The 17440-nt window shown below is 43.0% G+C and overlaps 1 protein-coding gene across 3 annotated transcripts in view; it reads right to left on the bottom strand.

Annotated features, from left to right (window-relative positions):
• Positions 1–17213, bottom strand: part of MMAA (metabolism of cobalamin associated A) — a 28852-nt gene extending 11639 nt beyond the window's left edge. The window contains exons 1-2 of one of the 3 annotated variants that reach the window (XM_027567452.1): positions 17166–17213; positions 743–1246 (exon numbers count right to left, since the gene is read on the bottom strand). In XM_027567452.1, the coding sequence (XP_027423253.1) occupies positions 743–1187 (445 nt within the window). In that variant the 5' untranslated portion in view covers positions 1188–1246; positions 17166–17213. Of the gene's footprint in view, positions 1–742; positions 1247–16970; positions 17122–17165 lie in introns of those variants that run through there. The other 2 variants (XM_027567454.1, XM_027567451.1) reach the window with 2 other exon arrangements.
• Positions 17214–17440: the final 227 nt, after the last annotated feature.

Genomic DNA, 17440 nt, shown 5'->3' with positions numbered 1-17440 from the left:
TTAAAATACATTTGCGTATTGAGATGACTATGCTTAGAGCCAAGCCATTTCCGGAACTCTAATAAAAAAGTATCTGACAGAAGTGAAACTGGCCTGGAGAAAGACTAATGAAACACCTAAGAAGCAGAATTTTGAAATGTGATAAGGACAATTATGGCTGATATAGCCCCAACCACAAGGAATTCACTTTAGACTATTAAGCAGAAATTCTGCTGAGAGAAGGAAGGAAGCCAGTGGACACTTCTTCCTACACCTGTTTCTACTCTGGAAGCCACAGCAAAGAAAGTGTTAGTCGCTCAGTCGCGTCCAACTCTTGAGACCCCACGGACCATAGCCCGCCAGGCTCCTCTGTCCATGGATTTCTCCAGGCAAGAATACTGGAGTGGGTTCCCATTCCCTTCTCCAGGGAATCTTCCCAACCCAGGGATCAAACCTGGGTCTCCTGCATTGGAGGCAGATGCTTTACCATCTGAGCCACTAGGGAAATCCACAGCAAGGTCTCTGCCAAAATAGAAATCTCATATTATTCTCTTAAAATACAGAGCCTTGGTTCAAATGGTCATGGCATTTCCCCTCCACACCAATATAACAAGACTAATGTTTGCAAAGAAAAGGCCTCTAAAATTCATTCCAAACTTCTGCAAGAAAAAAAAAATCCCCTTTAAATCATAAGCTATTTAGACTTATTTTAAAAGAGAGAGAATTTTGAAAAATATGTACAGAAAAAAAAAAAAAGACTGACCCACTCGAAATGCTAGTGGTTTTCCTTTATTTAAGTTTTCTTGTTCTCTGTGGTGGGCTAATACTTTCTGAAGAAGCACCTGGGCTAACTCCTTTTTCCTGCTGTGTGTTGATTCTACAAGAGTTATGGCCTCCGCCAAACAGGCCCTCTGGCCTTGGATTAAACCAGCATAGAGCTTATCCACAAGTCTTTGTTCTTTATCAGAAAGCCCTTCTGTATGTTCCTCTAAGGTTGTTTGCAGACATAATTTTCTTGTTAAACCATTCGATGGCAGCATCCACTTTGCACAATGAAGTCCAGGAGAACTGAGCAGCTGAGCACATGGGACTCCAGATCCGAGGTGAGGACTTGGGTGAAAGATGAAGCGGTAACATCGGAAAGGTGTTCTCACAAGGCCTTTTAGGAAGTGCTGGTGAGGACGCTGGAGCAGCATGGGAATATTCATTGTGCTTGTAATTGAAGAAAACGATGGATGGTTTTTGGTTCAATGTGACTTTTGACTCCCTAAAAGAGGAAAAAAAAACGTATTTCGCCAGTTCAACATCCAACTAAGATATTAAATGGTGAAGTGGCAAGCTTAGTGTCCTCCCTAGATTCCAAAACACACAGAATCAGGGATTTTGATAGTACAAAGGCATAAAAGTTTCTTCCCAAACTTAAGAGCGAAGACTCCCACCTTGTCCAGGGTTAATATTCAGAGTAACCCAAACCATGAAACTGTTGCTCTGCTGTGAAGTGCACAGCACATTAAAATTTTCTTTTAAACAAAAACCAAACCAACTCCCTCCCCCCAAAAAAACCACAACCCATTAGGATAGAAACTTTACATAATGTTATTTTCTTCTGTCTACAAACCTTTTATTTATCATAACAATTTCCTCAGATTGAATATACCCTATTTTGAAACTCATTCAATAGGTTAAAAAAAAAATCCCTTTGTTATTCATCTCCACAAAAGGAAAGTGCCTAGTAATACAGGCACTGAGGCATAAGTTTAGATCCATGTACGTATTCAAATGGGCTTCCCTGGTAGCTCAGCTGGTAAAGAATCCACCTGCAATGCAGGAGACCCTGGTTCGATTCTTGGGTTGGGAAGATCCCCTGGAGGGGGGCATGGCAACCCACTCCAGTGCTTGTGCCCGGAGAATCCCATGGCCAGAGAAGCCTGGTGGGCTACAGTCCATGGGGTCACAAAGAGTGGGACACAACTGAGTGACTGAGCACAGCACAGCATGTATTCAACAGACTCACCTGGAACACAGACAGACGCCAAGAATGGTCTAACATTCCACACAAACCACCACACCCACCAACACAAGCCTGTGTGGGAAATGAACTGTGGGCTTTCTGGAACCTGATCCAGTGCATCTCAAAGTATGGAAAGAACCACTTGGGTGCTTTTAAAACTACATACCCCAGCCGCAAGAATTAGAATCTTGTGGGTAAGCACACTAAAGTCGGCACGAGTATGGAACTGGACAAGGGTGTGTTACTTAGATTTACTGATATTCTGCTCGACTGTATTAGCCAATGAAGGCTGACAGGGTCCACTGAGAGTCAGGAGAGTGCAGAGGTTATGGGCCATGGCCACTCGGCATCTCTGCCACGTAAGCAATAATGACCTTGGGCAAGCTACTTAACCACTGTGCGCCTCAGCTTCCTCTCGAATTAAGAGAACAGATCAAGGACTAGGAAAGCTGTGAGAACAAAATGAGTTAATTCATATAAGCAGCTGGGGACAGTGCTTGGCACAGAGTAAGAGCTTAATAAACTTAATTAGCTTTTATTATTGAGATGCCAATTTATAAAACTTTAGTAAAAATTATGTCAGGCAAATGACATATAATGCTTAACTCTCCATTCATGATTATTTGAAATTTTTGGTTTTCAAGTGCCATGTAGCACAATGAAATAAATTACTTTATTGCTCTAAAGTACCTCTCTAAATTATATTTCAAGGCCAGCAGAAAATTAATTTTAACTAAATAACAGTTTTATTAGGAGAAAAAAAGAAACATTTTAAGATTTTTTTTTATTGTTACAACTATAACTGCACATCATTTTTCTATTAGTCTTATTCTAAAAGTACAATTTAATTTAAAATGTGTAAAAATGTATCCAAAAGTTCAAAACATCCACTACCACCCTTCACAGAAATACACAAGGAGACATTTAAAACAAAAAAAAGTTAAGAGGGGTTCTATTCTGGAAGCTCTCTCCGAGACCACATTAAACACACTTCTCATGCATACCACTATCACTACCACCAAACTGGACACGCACAGGCGAGGCGATCTTCTGAGCAGTACTACTGTCCACGTCCCACGCCAGGTTACAAGAACAACAGTGAAAAAAAAAAAAAAAAGATAATGTTTTTGATGGTGGTGACAATGATATTTTATTATGTTCCAGTCACCGTACTATAAACTTCTATATTAGCACCCAAAGGCTGCTGTAACAAATTACCATAAACTCTGTGGATTAAAACCACAGAAACCTATCTCATGGTTCTGGAGGTGGGAAGTCAGAGACCAAAATGTTAGAAGGACGTTGCTCCCTCTGAAGGCTCTAGATGGAGACTGTTCCCTGCTCCTCCCAGCTTCCTGGGGCATCAGGGGCTCCTCAGCTCATAGTTAAAAGACTCCAATATCTGCCTCCTTCTTCACATGGCCTACTCTTTGTGTCTCTCTTCTGTGTGGGTATTTATCACTGAATTGGGCCCATTCAGATAATCCAAGATGGTCTCATCCCAAGGTCTTTAACTTAATTATATCTGCAAAGATCCTTTTTCCAAAGAGAATCACATTCTCCAGTTCCAGAGATAAGGACGTGGACAAATCATTTTAGAGACCACCATTCACTCCACTACACCTCCTTTGCTGGACTGCCTCATTATCTTACCCTAAATGGTCTAAACCCAGCACTTTAACAGCTCATAGTACTCCAAACACTGTGTTTGGAGAAAGAACGCACTGTGAGAACAGACAGGTCATGGAAAAGAACTTTCCTGGGGCAGGACAAGGTTCAAAGTCACCGAGGAGTCAATGCCGGGGCTGGGTCTGAAAGGTTAAATAAAGCTACAGAAAGAAGAGGCAGGCCTTCCAGGCTGAGGACATACTTGTACAGAGGCTGAGCTTGGTCTCTACCACATCAGAGAAGACTGAGGAACTCAAAGAAGCAGTCACTGGGCATATATATTGGGTTGGCCAAAAAGTTTGTTTGGGTTTTCCAAGCTGTTACAGGAAGACATGAATGACCTTCTTGGCCAACCCAATATATTGGAACTAGTGCTGCCCAGGCTGCAGGAGGGCAGAGAGGAGCTACTCCATGTTCAAGGTCAGGAGGGGCGACCTCGTCCAAGGTAATGAGCAGTGGCTGTGCTTTGCTGGAGCAGCCGTGAAGAGATACCCCACGTCCAAGGTAAGAGAAACCCAACTGAGACAGTAGGTGTTGCGAGAGGACATCAGAGGCCAGACACACTGAAACCATAATCACAGAAAACTAGTCAATCTAATCATACGGACCACAGCCTTGTCTAACTCAATGAAACTAAGCCAAGCCCTGTGGGGCCACCCAAGACGGGTGGGTCATGATAGAGAGGTCTGACAGAAGGTGGTCCACTGGAGAAGGGAATGGCAAACCACTTCAGTATTCTTGCCTTGAGAACCCCATGAACAGTGTGAAAAGGCAAAATGATAGGATACTGAAAGAGGAACTCCCCAAGTCGGTAGGTGCCCAATATGCTACTGGACATCAGTGGAGAAATAACTCCAGAAAGAATGAAGGGATGGAGCCAAAGCAAAAACAATGCCCAGTTGTGGATGTGACTGGTGATAGAAGCAAGGTCTGATGCTGTAAAGAGCAATATTGCATAGGAACCTGGAATGTCAGGTCCATGAATCAAGGCAAATTGGAAGTGGTCAAACAAGAGATGGCAAGAGTGAATGTCGACATTCTAGGAATCAGCGAACTGAAATGGACTGGAATGGGTGAATGTAACTCAGATGACCATTATATCTACTACTGTGGGCAGGAATCCCTTAGAAGAAATGGGAGTAGCCATCATGGTCAACAGAAGAGTCCGAAATGCAGTACTTGGATGCAATCTCAAAAATGACAGAATGATCTCTGTTCATTTCCAAGGTAAACCATTCAATATCACGGCGATTCAAGCCTATGCCCCAACCAGTAACGCTGAAGAAGCTGAAGTTGAACAGTTCTATGAAGACCTACAAGACCTTTTAGAACTAACACCCAAAAAAGATGTCCTTTTCATTATAGGGGACTCGAATGCAAAACTAGGAAGTCAAGAAACACCTGGGGTAACAGGCAAATTTGGCCTTGGAATATGGAATGAAGCAGGGCAAAGGTTAATAGAGTTTTGCCAAGAAAATGCACTGGTCATAACAAACACCCTCTTCCAACAACACAAGAGAAGACTCTACACATGGACATCACCAGATGGTCAACACCGAAATCAGATTGATTATATTCTTTGTAGCCAAAGATGGAGAAGCTCTATTACAGTCAGCAAAAACAAAACCGGGAGCTGACTGTGGTTCAGATCATGAACTCCTTATTGCCAAATTCAGATTTAAATTGAAGAAAGTAGGGAAAACCACTAGATCATTCAGGTATGACTTAAATCAAATCCCTTATGATTATACAGTGGAAATGAGAAATAGATTTAAGGGACTAGATCTGATAGACAGAGTGCCTGATGAACTATGGACGGAGGTTCGTGACATTGTACAGGAGACAGGGATCAAGACCATCCCCATGGAAAAGAAATGCAAAAAAGCAAAATGGCTGTCTGAGGAGGCCTTACAAATAGCTGTGAAAAGAACAGAAGGAAAGATATAAGCATCTTATTGCAGACTTCCAAAGAATAGCAAGGAGAGATAAGAAAGCCTTCCTCAGGGATCAATGCAAAGAAATAGAGGAAAACAACAGAATGGGAAAGACTAGAGATCTCTTCAAGAAAATTAGAGATACCAAGGGAACATTTCATGCAAAGACGGGCTCGATAAAGGACAGAAATGGTATGGACCTAACAGAAGCAGAAGATATTAAGTGGTGGTGGCAAGAATACACAGAAGAACTGTACAAAAAAGATCTTCATGACCCAGATAATCACGATGGTGTGATCACTCACCTAGAGCCAGACATCCTGGAATGTGAAGTCAAGTGGGCCTTAGAAAGCATCACTACGAACAAAGCTAGTGGAGGTGATGGAATTCCAGTTGAGCTATTTCAAATCCTGAAAGATGATGCTGTGAAAGTGCTGCACTCAATATGCCAACAAATTTGGAAAACTCAGCAGTGGCCACAGGACTGGAAAAGGTCAGTTTTCATTCCAGTCCCAAAGAAAGGCAATGCCACGAATGCTCAAACCACTGCACAACTGCACTCATCTCGCATGTTAATCAAGTAATGCTCAAAATTCTCCAAGCCAGGCTTCAGCAATACGTGAACCGTGAACTTCCTGATGTTCAAGCTGGTTTTAGAAAAGGCAAAGGAACCAGAGATCAAATTGCCAACATCCGCTGGATCATGGAAAAAGCAAGAGAGTTCCAGAAAAACATCTAGCTCTGCTTCACTGACTATGCAATAGTGGACCACAATAAACTGTGGAAAATTCTTCAAGAGATGGGAATACCAGACCACCTGACCTGCCTCTTGAGAAATCTGCATGCAGGTCAGGAAGCAACAGTTAGAACTGGACATGGAACAACAGACTGGTTCCAAATAGGAAAAGGAGGACGTCAAGGCTGTATATTGTCACCCTGCTTATTTAACTTATATGCAGAGTACATCATGAGAAATGCTGGGCTGGAAGAAGCACAAGCTGGAATCAAGATTGCTGGGAGAAATATCAATAACCTCAGATATGCAGATGACACCGCCCTTACGGTAGAAAGTGAAGAGGAACTCAAAAGCCTCTTGATGAAAGTGAAAGAGGAGAGTGAAAAAGTTGGCTTAAAGTTCAACATTCAGAAAACTAAGATCATGGCATCTGGTCCCATCACTTAATGGCAAATAGATGGGGAAACGATGCAAACTTGACAGACTTTATTTTTGGGGGGCTCCAAAATCACTGCAGATGGTGACTGCAGCCATGAAATTAAAAGATGTTTGCTCCTTGGAAGAAAAGATATGACCAAACTAGACAACATATTAAAAAGCAGAGACATTACTTTGCCAACAAAGGTCTGTCTAGTCAAAGCTTTGGTTTTTCCAGTGGTCATGTACGGATGTGAGAGTTGGACTATAAAGACAGCTGAGATCCGAAGGATCGATGCTTCTTAACTGTGGTGTTGGAGGAGACTCTTGAGAGTCCCTTGGACTGCAAGGAGATCCACCCAGTCCATCCTAAAGGAAATCAGTCCTGAATACTCATTGGAAGGACTGATGTTGAAGCTGAAACTCCAATCCTTGGCCACCTGATGTGAAGAACTGATTCATTTGAGAAAACCCTGATGTTGGGAAAGACTGAAAGTGAGAAAAGAAGGGGACAATAGAGAAGGAGATGGTTGGATGGCCTCACCAACTCAATGGACATGAATTTGGGTAAACGCCGGGAGTTGGCGATGGACAGGGAGGCTTGGCGTGCTGCACTCCATGGGGTTGCAGAGTGGGACATGACTGAGCGACTGAACTGAACTTCCATGTTAGGATCCTCAAAGTTTGCCATGGAGTCTGACACACTGCAATTATTCTAAAGAATGCTAATCTGATCTTATTTCATTTCCCACTTGTCTGTCACTCAAGAGTGTATGAACCATTTCGAATACTTTATTTCACTTTACTCTCCCAGACAATTCCATGAAGACAACTGGATAGTTATTCTCATTTAATAACAGAAACTAAGAGTGAGTTCGGAGAAGGCGATGGCACCCCACTCCAGAAATCTTGCCTGGAAAAAATCCCATGAATGGAGGAGCCTGGTGGGCTGCAGTCCATGGGGTCGCTAAGAGTCAGACACAACTGAGTGACTTCACTTTCCCTTTTCACTTTCATGCACTGGAAAAGGAAATGGCAGCCCACTCCAGTGTTCTTGCCTGGAGAATCCCAGGGACGGGGGAGCCTAGTGGGCTGCCATCTATGGGGTCGCACAGAGTCGGACACGACTGAAGCGACTTAGCAGCAGTAGCAGCAGCAGCAGCAAGAGTGAGTTAGCTGACTACAGTCATTGCCAGTGGACTCAAACCCAGGTTTTTGACTCTCTGTGGCATTTTTTCCTCCATAAATTGTTTTAGAATAAAGGAGCTCCTTTGGGAAATAGGTATTAGTAACTCTGTGCCTCCCAAAGTGGTAAGAAGCGTTTTCAGTGTACAGTGATGGGGTAGCATTAGGAGGAGCCAAAGAACAAGCTACATTTAAAATATTTAATTAACTTAATTAAAAAATTTTTTACATTAATTCTTTAATTAATTCTTACCATGACAATCTCTTACCCAACAGACCTATGCTCTCAAAAAGAGCAAAGTAATATAAAGAGAAAGAGAGAAACAAGATCTTAAAGCATGCATTCAATACCTGATCACCTACTACATGTCATGCAGTGGTTTAGCACTGGGGTTGCAACACTGATCTAACGGGACAATAGCTCTTGCCCCCATGAAGCTAACATCCACGTAAGGGAAACAGACAACAGGCTAGGAATAAGGAGGTCAGTGTGGCCGGAGGTGAATGAGCAAGAAAGAAAGTGTAAGGGAGAAAGCCAAAGAGGGGGTCAGATACAGGGCCTCAAAGATGACTGGAAGGAATTCGACTTTGAGTGAAAGGGAAGTCAAGGGAGAGAGGAGAACCCAATCTGACTTCCCTTCAGATCAAAGGGATCTGATGCAGATGCAAGAACAGAAAGGATAAGAGCAGCTAAGAAACTACTGCAAAAATGCAGCTGAGATAACAGAGACCGCGACCAGGTGGGCTGGAGTTAGATGCTGGATGAATTCTGGAGGAGCTGGTAATACATGAGACGTGGATGGGAGAGAAAGAGAACCCTTAAGGATGAGGCACAGGTTTTATCTTGCACCAACATCCATTGATCATAGAAAGAGCAAGGGGATTCCAGAAAAACGTCTACTTCTGCTTCACTGAGTAAGCTAAAGCCTCTGACTGTGAGGATCACAAAAAACTGTGGAAAATTCTTAAAGAGACGGGATTACCAGACCATCTTAACTGCCTCCTGAGAAACCTGTATGCAGGTCAAGAAGCAACAGTTAGAACCGGACATGGAACAATGGACTGGTTCAAAATTGGGAAAGGAGTACATCAAGGCTGTATATTGTCACCCTGCTTATTTAACTTCTATGCAGAGCGGTGGTGGTGGTGGTGGTTTAATAGCTAAGTCGTGTCCGACTCTTGTGACCTCAGGGACTGTAGCCTGCCAGGCTCCTCTATCCATGGGACTCTCCAGGCAAGAATACCGGAATGGGTTGCCATTTCCTTCTCCAGGGGATCTTCCCAACCTAGTAATGGAACCCGGGTCTCCTGCACTTCAGGCAGATTCTTTACCAACTGAGCCCCCTCTATGCGGAGTACATCATGCTAAATGCTGGACTGGATAAATCAAAACTGGAATCAAGATTGTTGGGAGAAGTATAAACAACCTTAGAAATACAGGTAACAACACTCTAATGGCAGAAAGTAAAGAGGAACTAAAGAGCCTCTTGATGAAGGTGAGAGAGGAGAGTGAAAAAGCTGGCTTAAAACTCAACATTCAAAAAACTAAGATCATGGCATCTGGTCCCATCACTTTATAGCAAATAGATGGGGAAACAATGCAAACAATGCCAGATTTAATTTTCTTGGGCTCCAAAATCACTGTGGATGGTGACTGCAGCCATGAAATTAAAAGACACTTGCTCCTTGGAAGAAAAGCTAGACAAACCTAGACAGAGTATTAAAAAGCAGAGACATCACTTTGCCAACAAAGGTCCATCTAATCAAAGCTATGGTTTTTCCAGTAGTCATGTATGGATGTGAGAGTTGGACCATTAAAGGGGCTGAGCACCGAAGAATTAATGATTTTGAACTGTGATGCTGGAAAAGACTCTTGAGAGTCTCTTGGACTGCAAGGAGATCAAACCAGTCAATTCTAAAGGAAATCAACCCTGAAGGACTGGTGTGAAGCTGAAGCTCCAACTCTTGGCCACCTGATGCCAAGATTCGACTCACTATGACTCTGATGCTGGGAAAGATTGAAGGCAGGAGGAGAAGGGGGCACCAGAGGATGACATGGTTGGATGGCATCACTGACTCAATGGACATGAGTTTGAGCAAACGCCAGAAGCCAGTGAAGGACAGGGAAGCCTGATGTTCCCAGGATGGCAAAGAGTCAGACACAACTTGTGACTGAACAACAACAATAAATATCAATAGAATATAGATTTTGCTCTAACATTTAGAATAGTGATTTCTTACAACAATTTATTTGTAGTTTTTCTCAGAAAATCCATACCAGCTATCTGACAAGCTTATGGCTTATATCGTAGGATTTATAACAATTTGGGATTGTAAAGTTCCCTGCCCTTTCATGCCAACAGAAATCTGAAAAGGTCTTTAAATGAAAAGAAAGAGCCAGGAAGAGGATAACATTTTAGGTCATTCATTCTTTGCCAAAACTAGAAAGCTATCCACATGTATATAATTTCAGAATTTTATACTTTCAAATCTCTCCCTGAGGGCTGATTTTCTTGGTGCTTCCAAACCCTCTGGACCTTCTGAAAGGCAGAGCAGCAGCTGCTACCTTTTACTGAATGTTGACGATGTGTGAGCTATTGAGCAGGCATTCCCTCAGCTAAGCCTGAGAACAGCAGATGAGAGTCCATTTCACAGGTGAGGCTAGTAAGGCGAGGCTGACCGACCAATGCCTAACAACCAGTGGCAGAATCTGGGGAAACTACAGATTTCATTGAGCCAGATAACCTCAGATATGCAGATGACACCACCCTTATGGCAGAAAGTGAAGAGGAACTAAAAAGCCTCTTGATGAAAGTGAAAGTGGAGAGTGAAAAAGTTGGCTTAAAGCTCAACATTCAGAAAACGAAGATCATGGCATCCGGTCCCATCACTTCAGGGGAAATAGATGGGGAAACAGTGGAAACAGCATCAGACTTTATTTTTTTGAGCTCCAAAATCACTGCAGATGGTGACTGCAGCCATGAAATTAAGACACTTACTCCTTGGAAGTAAAGTTATGACCAACCTAGATAGCATATTCAAAAGCAGAGACATTATTTGCCAACAAAGGTTCGTCTAGTCAAGGCTATGGTTTTTCCTGTGGTCACGTATGGATGTGAGAGTTGGACTGTGAAGAAGGCTGAGTGCCAAAGTATTGATGCTTTTGAGCTGTGGTGTTGGAGAAGACTCTTGAGAGTCCCTTGGACTGCAAGGAGATCCAACCAGTCCATTCTGAAGGACATCAGCCCTGGGATTTCTTTGGAAGGAATGATGCTAAAGCTGAAACTCCAGTACTTCGGCCACCTCATGGGAAGAGTTGACTCATTGGAAAAGACTCTGATGCTGAGAGGGATTGGGGGCAGGAGGAGAAGGGGACAACAGAGGATGAGATGGCTGGATGGCATCACTGACTCGATGGATGTGAGTCTGGGTGAATTCCGCGAGTTGGTGATGGACAGGGAGGCCAGGCATGCTGTGATTCATGGGGTTGCAAAGAGTCGGACACGACTGAGTGACTGAACTGAACTGATACAGTATCAACTCTAGATTCTTGTATAAAAAGAGGAGTGGTGTCATGTCGCATTAAGGGAACACCAAATAATATCTGGTTATGGCACAGGCTGTTTATCTTCGTGTTGTTCCTTTCTCTCTTTCTCTTTGGCTTAGGCCAAAAGGAAAACTTAATTTACATTTTCTGTACAAACCTTATCAGTAGGAGATCCTAATAATATATTAGGCGAAAGAACAGACCAAATTTCTAAAATTTTTAATGTTTTCTTGTTCTACACAGAATAATTCCACTTGACAACTAAATGTAAAATATACTTAAACCCATTAATTTCACAAAACCAACTGGATTTTAAAGAAGTCCGTAAACTTTTTAAAAGCCAATACAGAGGATTTCCCTCAATATTGATGCAGTGGTTAAGAATCCGCCTGCCAATACAAGGCACATGGGTTCAGTGATCCCTAGTCCGAAAGATTCCACATGCCTTGGAACAAATAAAGCCTGTGTGCCATTACTACCAAAGCCTGCAAGCCATAGAGCCTGCGCTCTGCAAGGAGGAGCCACCGCGATGAGAAGCCTGTGCAGCACAATGAAGGGTAGCCCCCATTCACTGCAACTAGAAAAAGCCCGCACGCGGCAGGGAAGATGAAGTGTAGTCAAAAGTAATAATACAGAAATAAATCACAATAACGGCTCTTGCTCACAGTTTATAAAAAGCGCCAATACGACTCCGCCTTCCATGAGCACCTTTCTGCCTGGATGTACATGTCACAGACAGAACAGACTAAGTCTACTACAGTGGCAAAATCATGCAGGCCCAGGTGGCTCAGCGGTAGAGAACCTGCCTGCCAATGCAGGAGACCTGGGTTCAATCCTGGTCCGGGAAGATCCACTGAAGAGGAAATGGCAACCCACTCCAGTATTCTTGCCTGGGAAATCCCACGGACAGAGGAGCCTGGCGGCTACAGTCCACAGGGTTGCAGAACAGTCCGACACAACTTAGCAACAACAGGGAGAAGGACTTCCCACCTGTTCATGGATCTAAGCACCTTTTCTTGCTTTCTTAGGGAAAGAAATCAAAGAAGCAGGCCAATAATCAAACCGTTTCAATGAATTTTCACAATTCCTAAGAGTATGGTTTCATCCTACAACTTTACACTGAGCACCAGGAAAATAAAAAGAAATTTTGTAGCACTTACAACACTCAGTAAGATACCTCAAAGCACCACTATTCCTAATAAACCAGAAAGTCTACTTATTAATATATAATGAAAGCACCAAGTAGGCAAAAATACTGAAAGAGGTTGGGTAAGTACATCCCCTCTCCTGCAAGAGGGTTCATATGGACAGCAGGTGCGTGGTTTCACACTTGTTTTCCTCTAAATATCTTTTACATCCATTCCATTCTCTTACCATCACGCCCAGATTTCTCTACTATAATGGCTTTCAAACTCTGACAGAAGTTCATAGAAAGAAACACACTTACACCAGTCAATACACAGACATATACCTGAAACGAGCTTCACAGAACATTTTTTATCCCTATTGCATGTGCTATATGCTAATACTTTTCAAGTTTTTCTTAAAATGAAGATCATAATCTACCAATGGGCACAACCTATTATAGCCATTGCTATGGCCAGTATTTTTAACAAACTTGTCTTTATGGAAATTTAAAAAAATTGTGCATCAAAAGACAATGTCAACAGAGTAAAAAGCAACCCACAGGATGGGAGAAAATACTTGCAAATCATATACCCGACACGAGATTAATATCCAGAATATATAAAGAACTTCTGAAACTCAGCAACAGAAACAACCCAAATCAAAAATGTGCCAAGGGCTTGAACAGACAGTTCTCCAGGAAGATACACAAATGATTAATATGCACATGAAAAGATATTCACCATAATCAATCATAAAGACAATGCAATTTAAAACTACAATGAGATACCACCCCACACCCATTAGAATGACTGCTAACTATGGCCATTATTAATTCATCTTCCATACTACCACTTATCCTCATAAAACGTAAAACTGACTATATTACTCTACTTAAAATACTTTAAAATGCTTAAAATACTTTAAAAGTTCCTTGTGTATTATTTGTTAAATTTTTTCTCCCCTGTGATTTAGCCATTCATTCATTGAGCAACTATTTACTAAGAGTCTACGGAGCTCTGTTATATCCTAGGAGCTCTGTTAAGGCCTTAGCATTCATTGGTATACGGATCCAACATGGCTCCTAACATGACGTTTATAATCCAGCCAGGACAGTCATTAAATAAGTTTCATATTCTTTATGAGTGCTCTTATCCACCTTTCCAAGTGAATTCATCCCCCTCCTCCACTCTTATCATATTGCTATAACTATCCTGATCTGCACGAAGGTCCCAGAAAGACTCAGTCTTTTATACATCGTGGCCATTGTCCTTGATGTCCCTTCTACTTGGAATGTCTTAATCACCTCACAAATTCCTCCTCAGCCTTCAAGATCAACTTAAAAGGGTCTCCTCTAAAAACATTTCTGTGGCCTCCTTTCTACACTCCTTCAGTCACCATTTCTAACTCTTGAAATCAGCATTACAATGCTGATCACATCATTTTGTGACCATTTTTTAAATAGTGTCAGTCTTCCTAGACTCAGTTATCACTGGATCCACAACATAGTTTATCAGTCACAGAATAAATGAATGAATGTATGCTATAATTTTGTATGTATAACTCCATTATGTTGATTACTTAGTTGACTGATGTTTGAAAACTTCAATTTTTCTAGATTTCACTGTATAAATATATTTTTAGGACTTCCTTCTTAAAGTCTGATTTCAATATATGGATGTTTTCCTTCATTAAAAATGTGTTCGGCAGCAGCCACTCTGACTTGGAATATTTGTCTTGAAATTGATCCAATGAATATGCTTAATTTCAATAACTACTCTGGCAAGAAACAGCAGAGAGGATTTCCAAAATCAATACATTAGGTCAGTGTCTGCAGCACAACAGTTCATACAGGCAAAGTGGTGTTACACCACATGTTTCCATTTCTCCAAGCCAGTTACTTTTAATGTGAAGCTAGGCTGTCAGATGCCATCCATCTGTTTACCATCTCCCACCACCCCCATGCAGGAGACCCAGGTTCGATCCCTGGGTTGAGAAGATCCCCTGGAGAAAGAAAGGGCAACTCACTCCAGTATTCTTGCCTCGAGAATTCCATGGACAGAGGAGCCTGGAGGGCTCAGTTCGTGGGGTCGCAAGTTGGACCCGACTTAGCGACTAAATCACCACTACCACCCCCAGTGGAGGCTTTACTTTCTCCTTTTCAAATAATTTTCAGAAAATCTGGATAGAACAGAATGGCTTTTTAAATAAGCAACTTTTAACTAGGTCATTGTTATAGAAGAGTAATACAGAACATGTGCTGAACTCACACAGGGAATATTCTAAAGTTCTCTGTCCACTTTACCTTTTATATTACTCTTCCAGTTAGGACTGATTTCCCAACTTCTACTTTAAGGTATCAATCTCCTGGCTAAGTCTCGATTTTTCTAAATTCTATCACCAGCCAATGTTTTGATTCATTTCCACTGCTATTACCCTAGCTCAAATCTGAACTGGTCTTCAGGGGCTCTGAGACTAGCTATAGTACCTGGGCAATCTCTACTACTCTCCATATGAAAATATTAAGACTTACACACCAGAGTCAGACTATGAAATGAAACTGTGTACATGAGAGGGCCTGGCACCAACAGGTGTTAACCAACTGTAAGGAACCTTCTTTCCTTCTCTTTCCTCCCTTCCCCATCCTCCATCTTGGAAGACGCAGCAAGACTTATACTGAACCATGAATGTGATCTCCTTGCTAATCCACCTCAAATTCCTCCAATAGTTTCCCCCATGCTAGGACAGTAGTTCTCAGTGTGGTCCCCAGACCAACAGCAACTCCAGCAACTGAGAATGGACAAGAGGGAAATTCTCAAGCCCCACCCCAGAACTTCTGAAGCAAGAACTCTGGAGGTGGGGGCCATGCCTGCCACTCTCTCACAAACCTGCCAGGTGATTATGATGTAACTTCAAATTTGAGAACCACCGCCTGAGGATAAAGTCTAGTCTAGTATTGAAGGGTCTCCCAAACCAGTTTTCCTCCATTTACCGTACCTGCCTTCTCAGACTTCTCCTAAGGAGAGTTTACTTACGATCTTCCAAACCTGCTATTCACCTTCCAACTGAGATTTTACTCACTGGTTACATTCTCTTTTCTTTCTTTAAATATTTATTTACTTAGCTGCTTCACATTTATTCTTGCAGCATGCAGAATCTTTAGTTCTGAGATCTTAGTTCCCCCACCAAGGGATTGAACCCGGGGACCCCTACATTGGGAATGCAGAGTCCTAGCCACTAGACCAACAGGGAAGTCGTCATTGGTTACCTTCTTCTCCTCCATGACACCTCTCCGTTTCAACCCAGCTTAAATCCCACTGTTTTCTTAAATCCCTTCCTGACACAGTTTGCAGGAACTTTTTCCTCTCTTAATTCCAATTATTTCTGAGTACTCAGGTGATAATCTGCAGATGTCACAAACTGGCTGTTCCTGGCCATAGAGGGTATGTGAGTGCATAAAAGATTGGTTGCCAATTAACAATAAAAATCAAGAAATATTACAAAGATAGAGATTTTTGGCCTGTGATGGGGAAAGTCAGATCTGTGCATGAGGGACCCACATTCCCACATGGCAACAATCAGTGGAGGGGCACATGTTTCCAGCACTCACCAGCTCTTTCCATGCCAAATATAGGTTTTTAGACGTCTTCAAATATCTCAAACCGTAACTTACATTTCTTATGCAACTTTTTTTTTTTTTTTGGCTCTCCTAATAGAACACAGCCCTTAAAGGAACTGAACTGTCCTGGTTTTCATTACCTTGAGCACAAAACGATATGGGTTTTCACTACACAAAAGAACATTCTGGACATTATAGACCTCCCAAACAAGTAGAAATGTACACAGGCTTTTGGGAAACTCCTGATTTTCTACCAAGTAGTGTTTGTTTTCCAAAGTATATTAGGGCACAACTCTCAAGGTAATTAAAAAATTTCATGCAATTTTGGCTTAGACTGTCTTTCATAATAACAATTTGTATTTATCTTTCATAATGATAAACACAAATTACTTGAACACAGTACGTCTGCTGGAAGAGACCTAGGCTACGCCCGGCACAGTATTTCACCGAAACTTGATGCTGTCTGCGACTTCCTGCGACTTCCCGTCTAAGCCCTATTTTTATTTACTGATTTTTATTCCGTTAAAGACGAGGTTTAACCTCCCGCTTGGGTAGTTGCTACACTGAACTACAGCGCATTTTTACAGGCCACCGTCTAGTTAACCATTTACCAGCGGCAAACTACGAGCCACCTTATGGAAACTGTCTTACTGCGGCACAGGGGTAAAATCACAAGCTTGTCCAAAATAATGAAAAATGTAACACGCTGTTCACAGAGAATCTCCTTTTTCAGGAGAAAACCAACCAACCTTCCCTGTGAATCCATTTTGCCGACGCTTACTCGTTCCACGTTTCCCGCACCCCCATCATCATAGAACTCAATCACAGTCCCTTCCCCGAATTCCCCAGGGGGCGCCCCAGACGCAGAGCTGAGCCCCCGGCGGCCTGAGGCACGAGCCTGGCCCCAATCCGGACGCGGCGCGCAACCCCCGCCCCGTACTCACCCGCCCGCAGCCGTAAAAGTGCAGCACCCTCCTGCCCCGCCCCTTCCGGCGAGCCGCTTCGTCCCGCCCCCGCGCTCTCCCGCGCGCAGGCGCAGCGCCCATTGCCGGGTGTTGGGGCCCCGGGGAGCGACCCGGGGCTGGGCGGTGGCGTGGGGCGTGGCCTGGGTCCCGGAGGGCGTGGCCGCGGATTCCGGTGTGTGACGGCGGTCCAGGGAGCCTGAAGGCCTGGCGGCGTTCTCGAGGGTGGGGAGGTCTGCGGGGCGACGCCCGGGGCG

Source organism: Bos indicus x Bos taurus, chromosome 17 (genome assembly GCF_003369695.1).
Source record: "Bos indicus x Bos taurus breed Angus x Brahman F1 hybrid chromosome 17, Bos_hybrid_MaternalHap_v2.0, whole genome shotgun sequence".
In the NCBI taxonomy this organism is placed as follows: Eukaryota; Metazoa; Chordata; class Mammalia; order Artiodactyla; family Bovidae; genus Bos; species Bos indicus x Bos taurus.
Note: the sequence above shows the minus strand (reverse complement) of the source record. Positions and strands in the feature narration are given on the sequence as shown.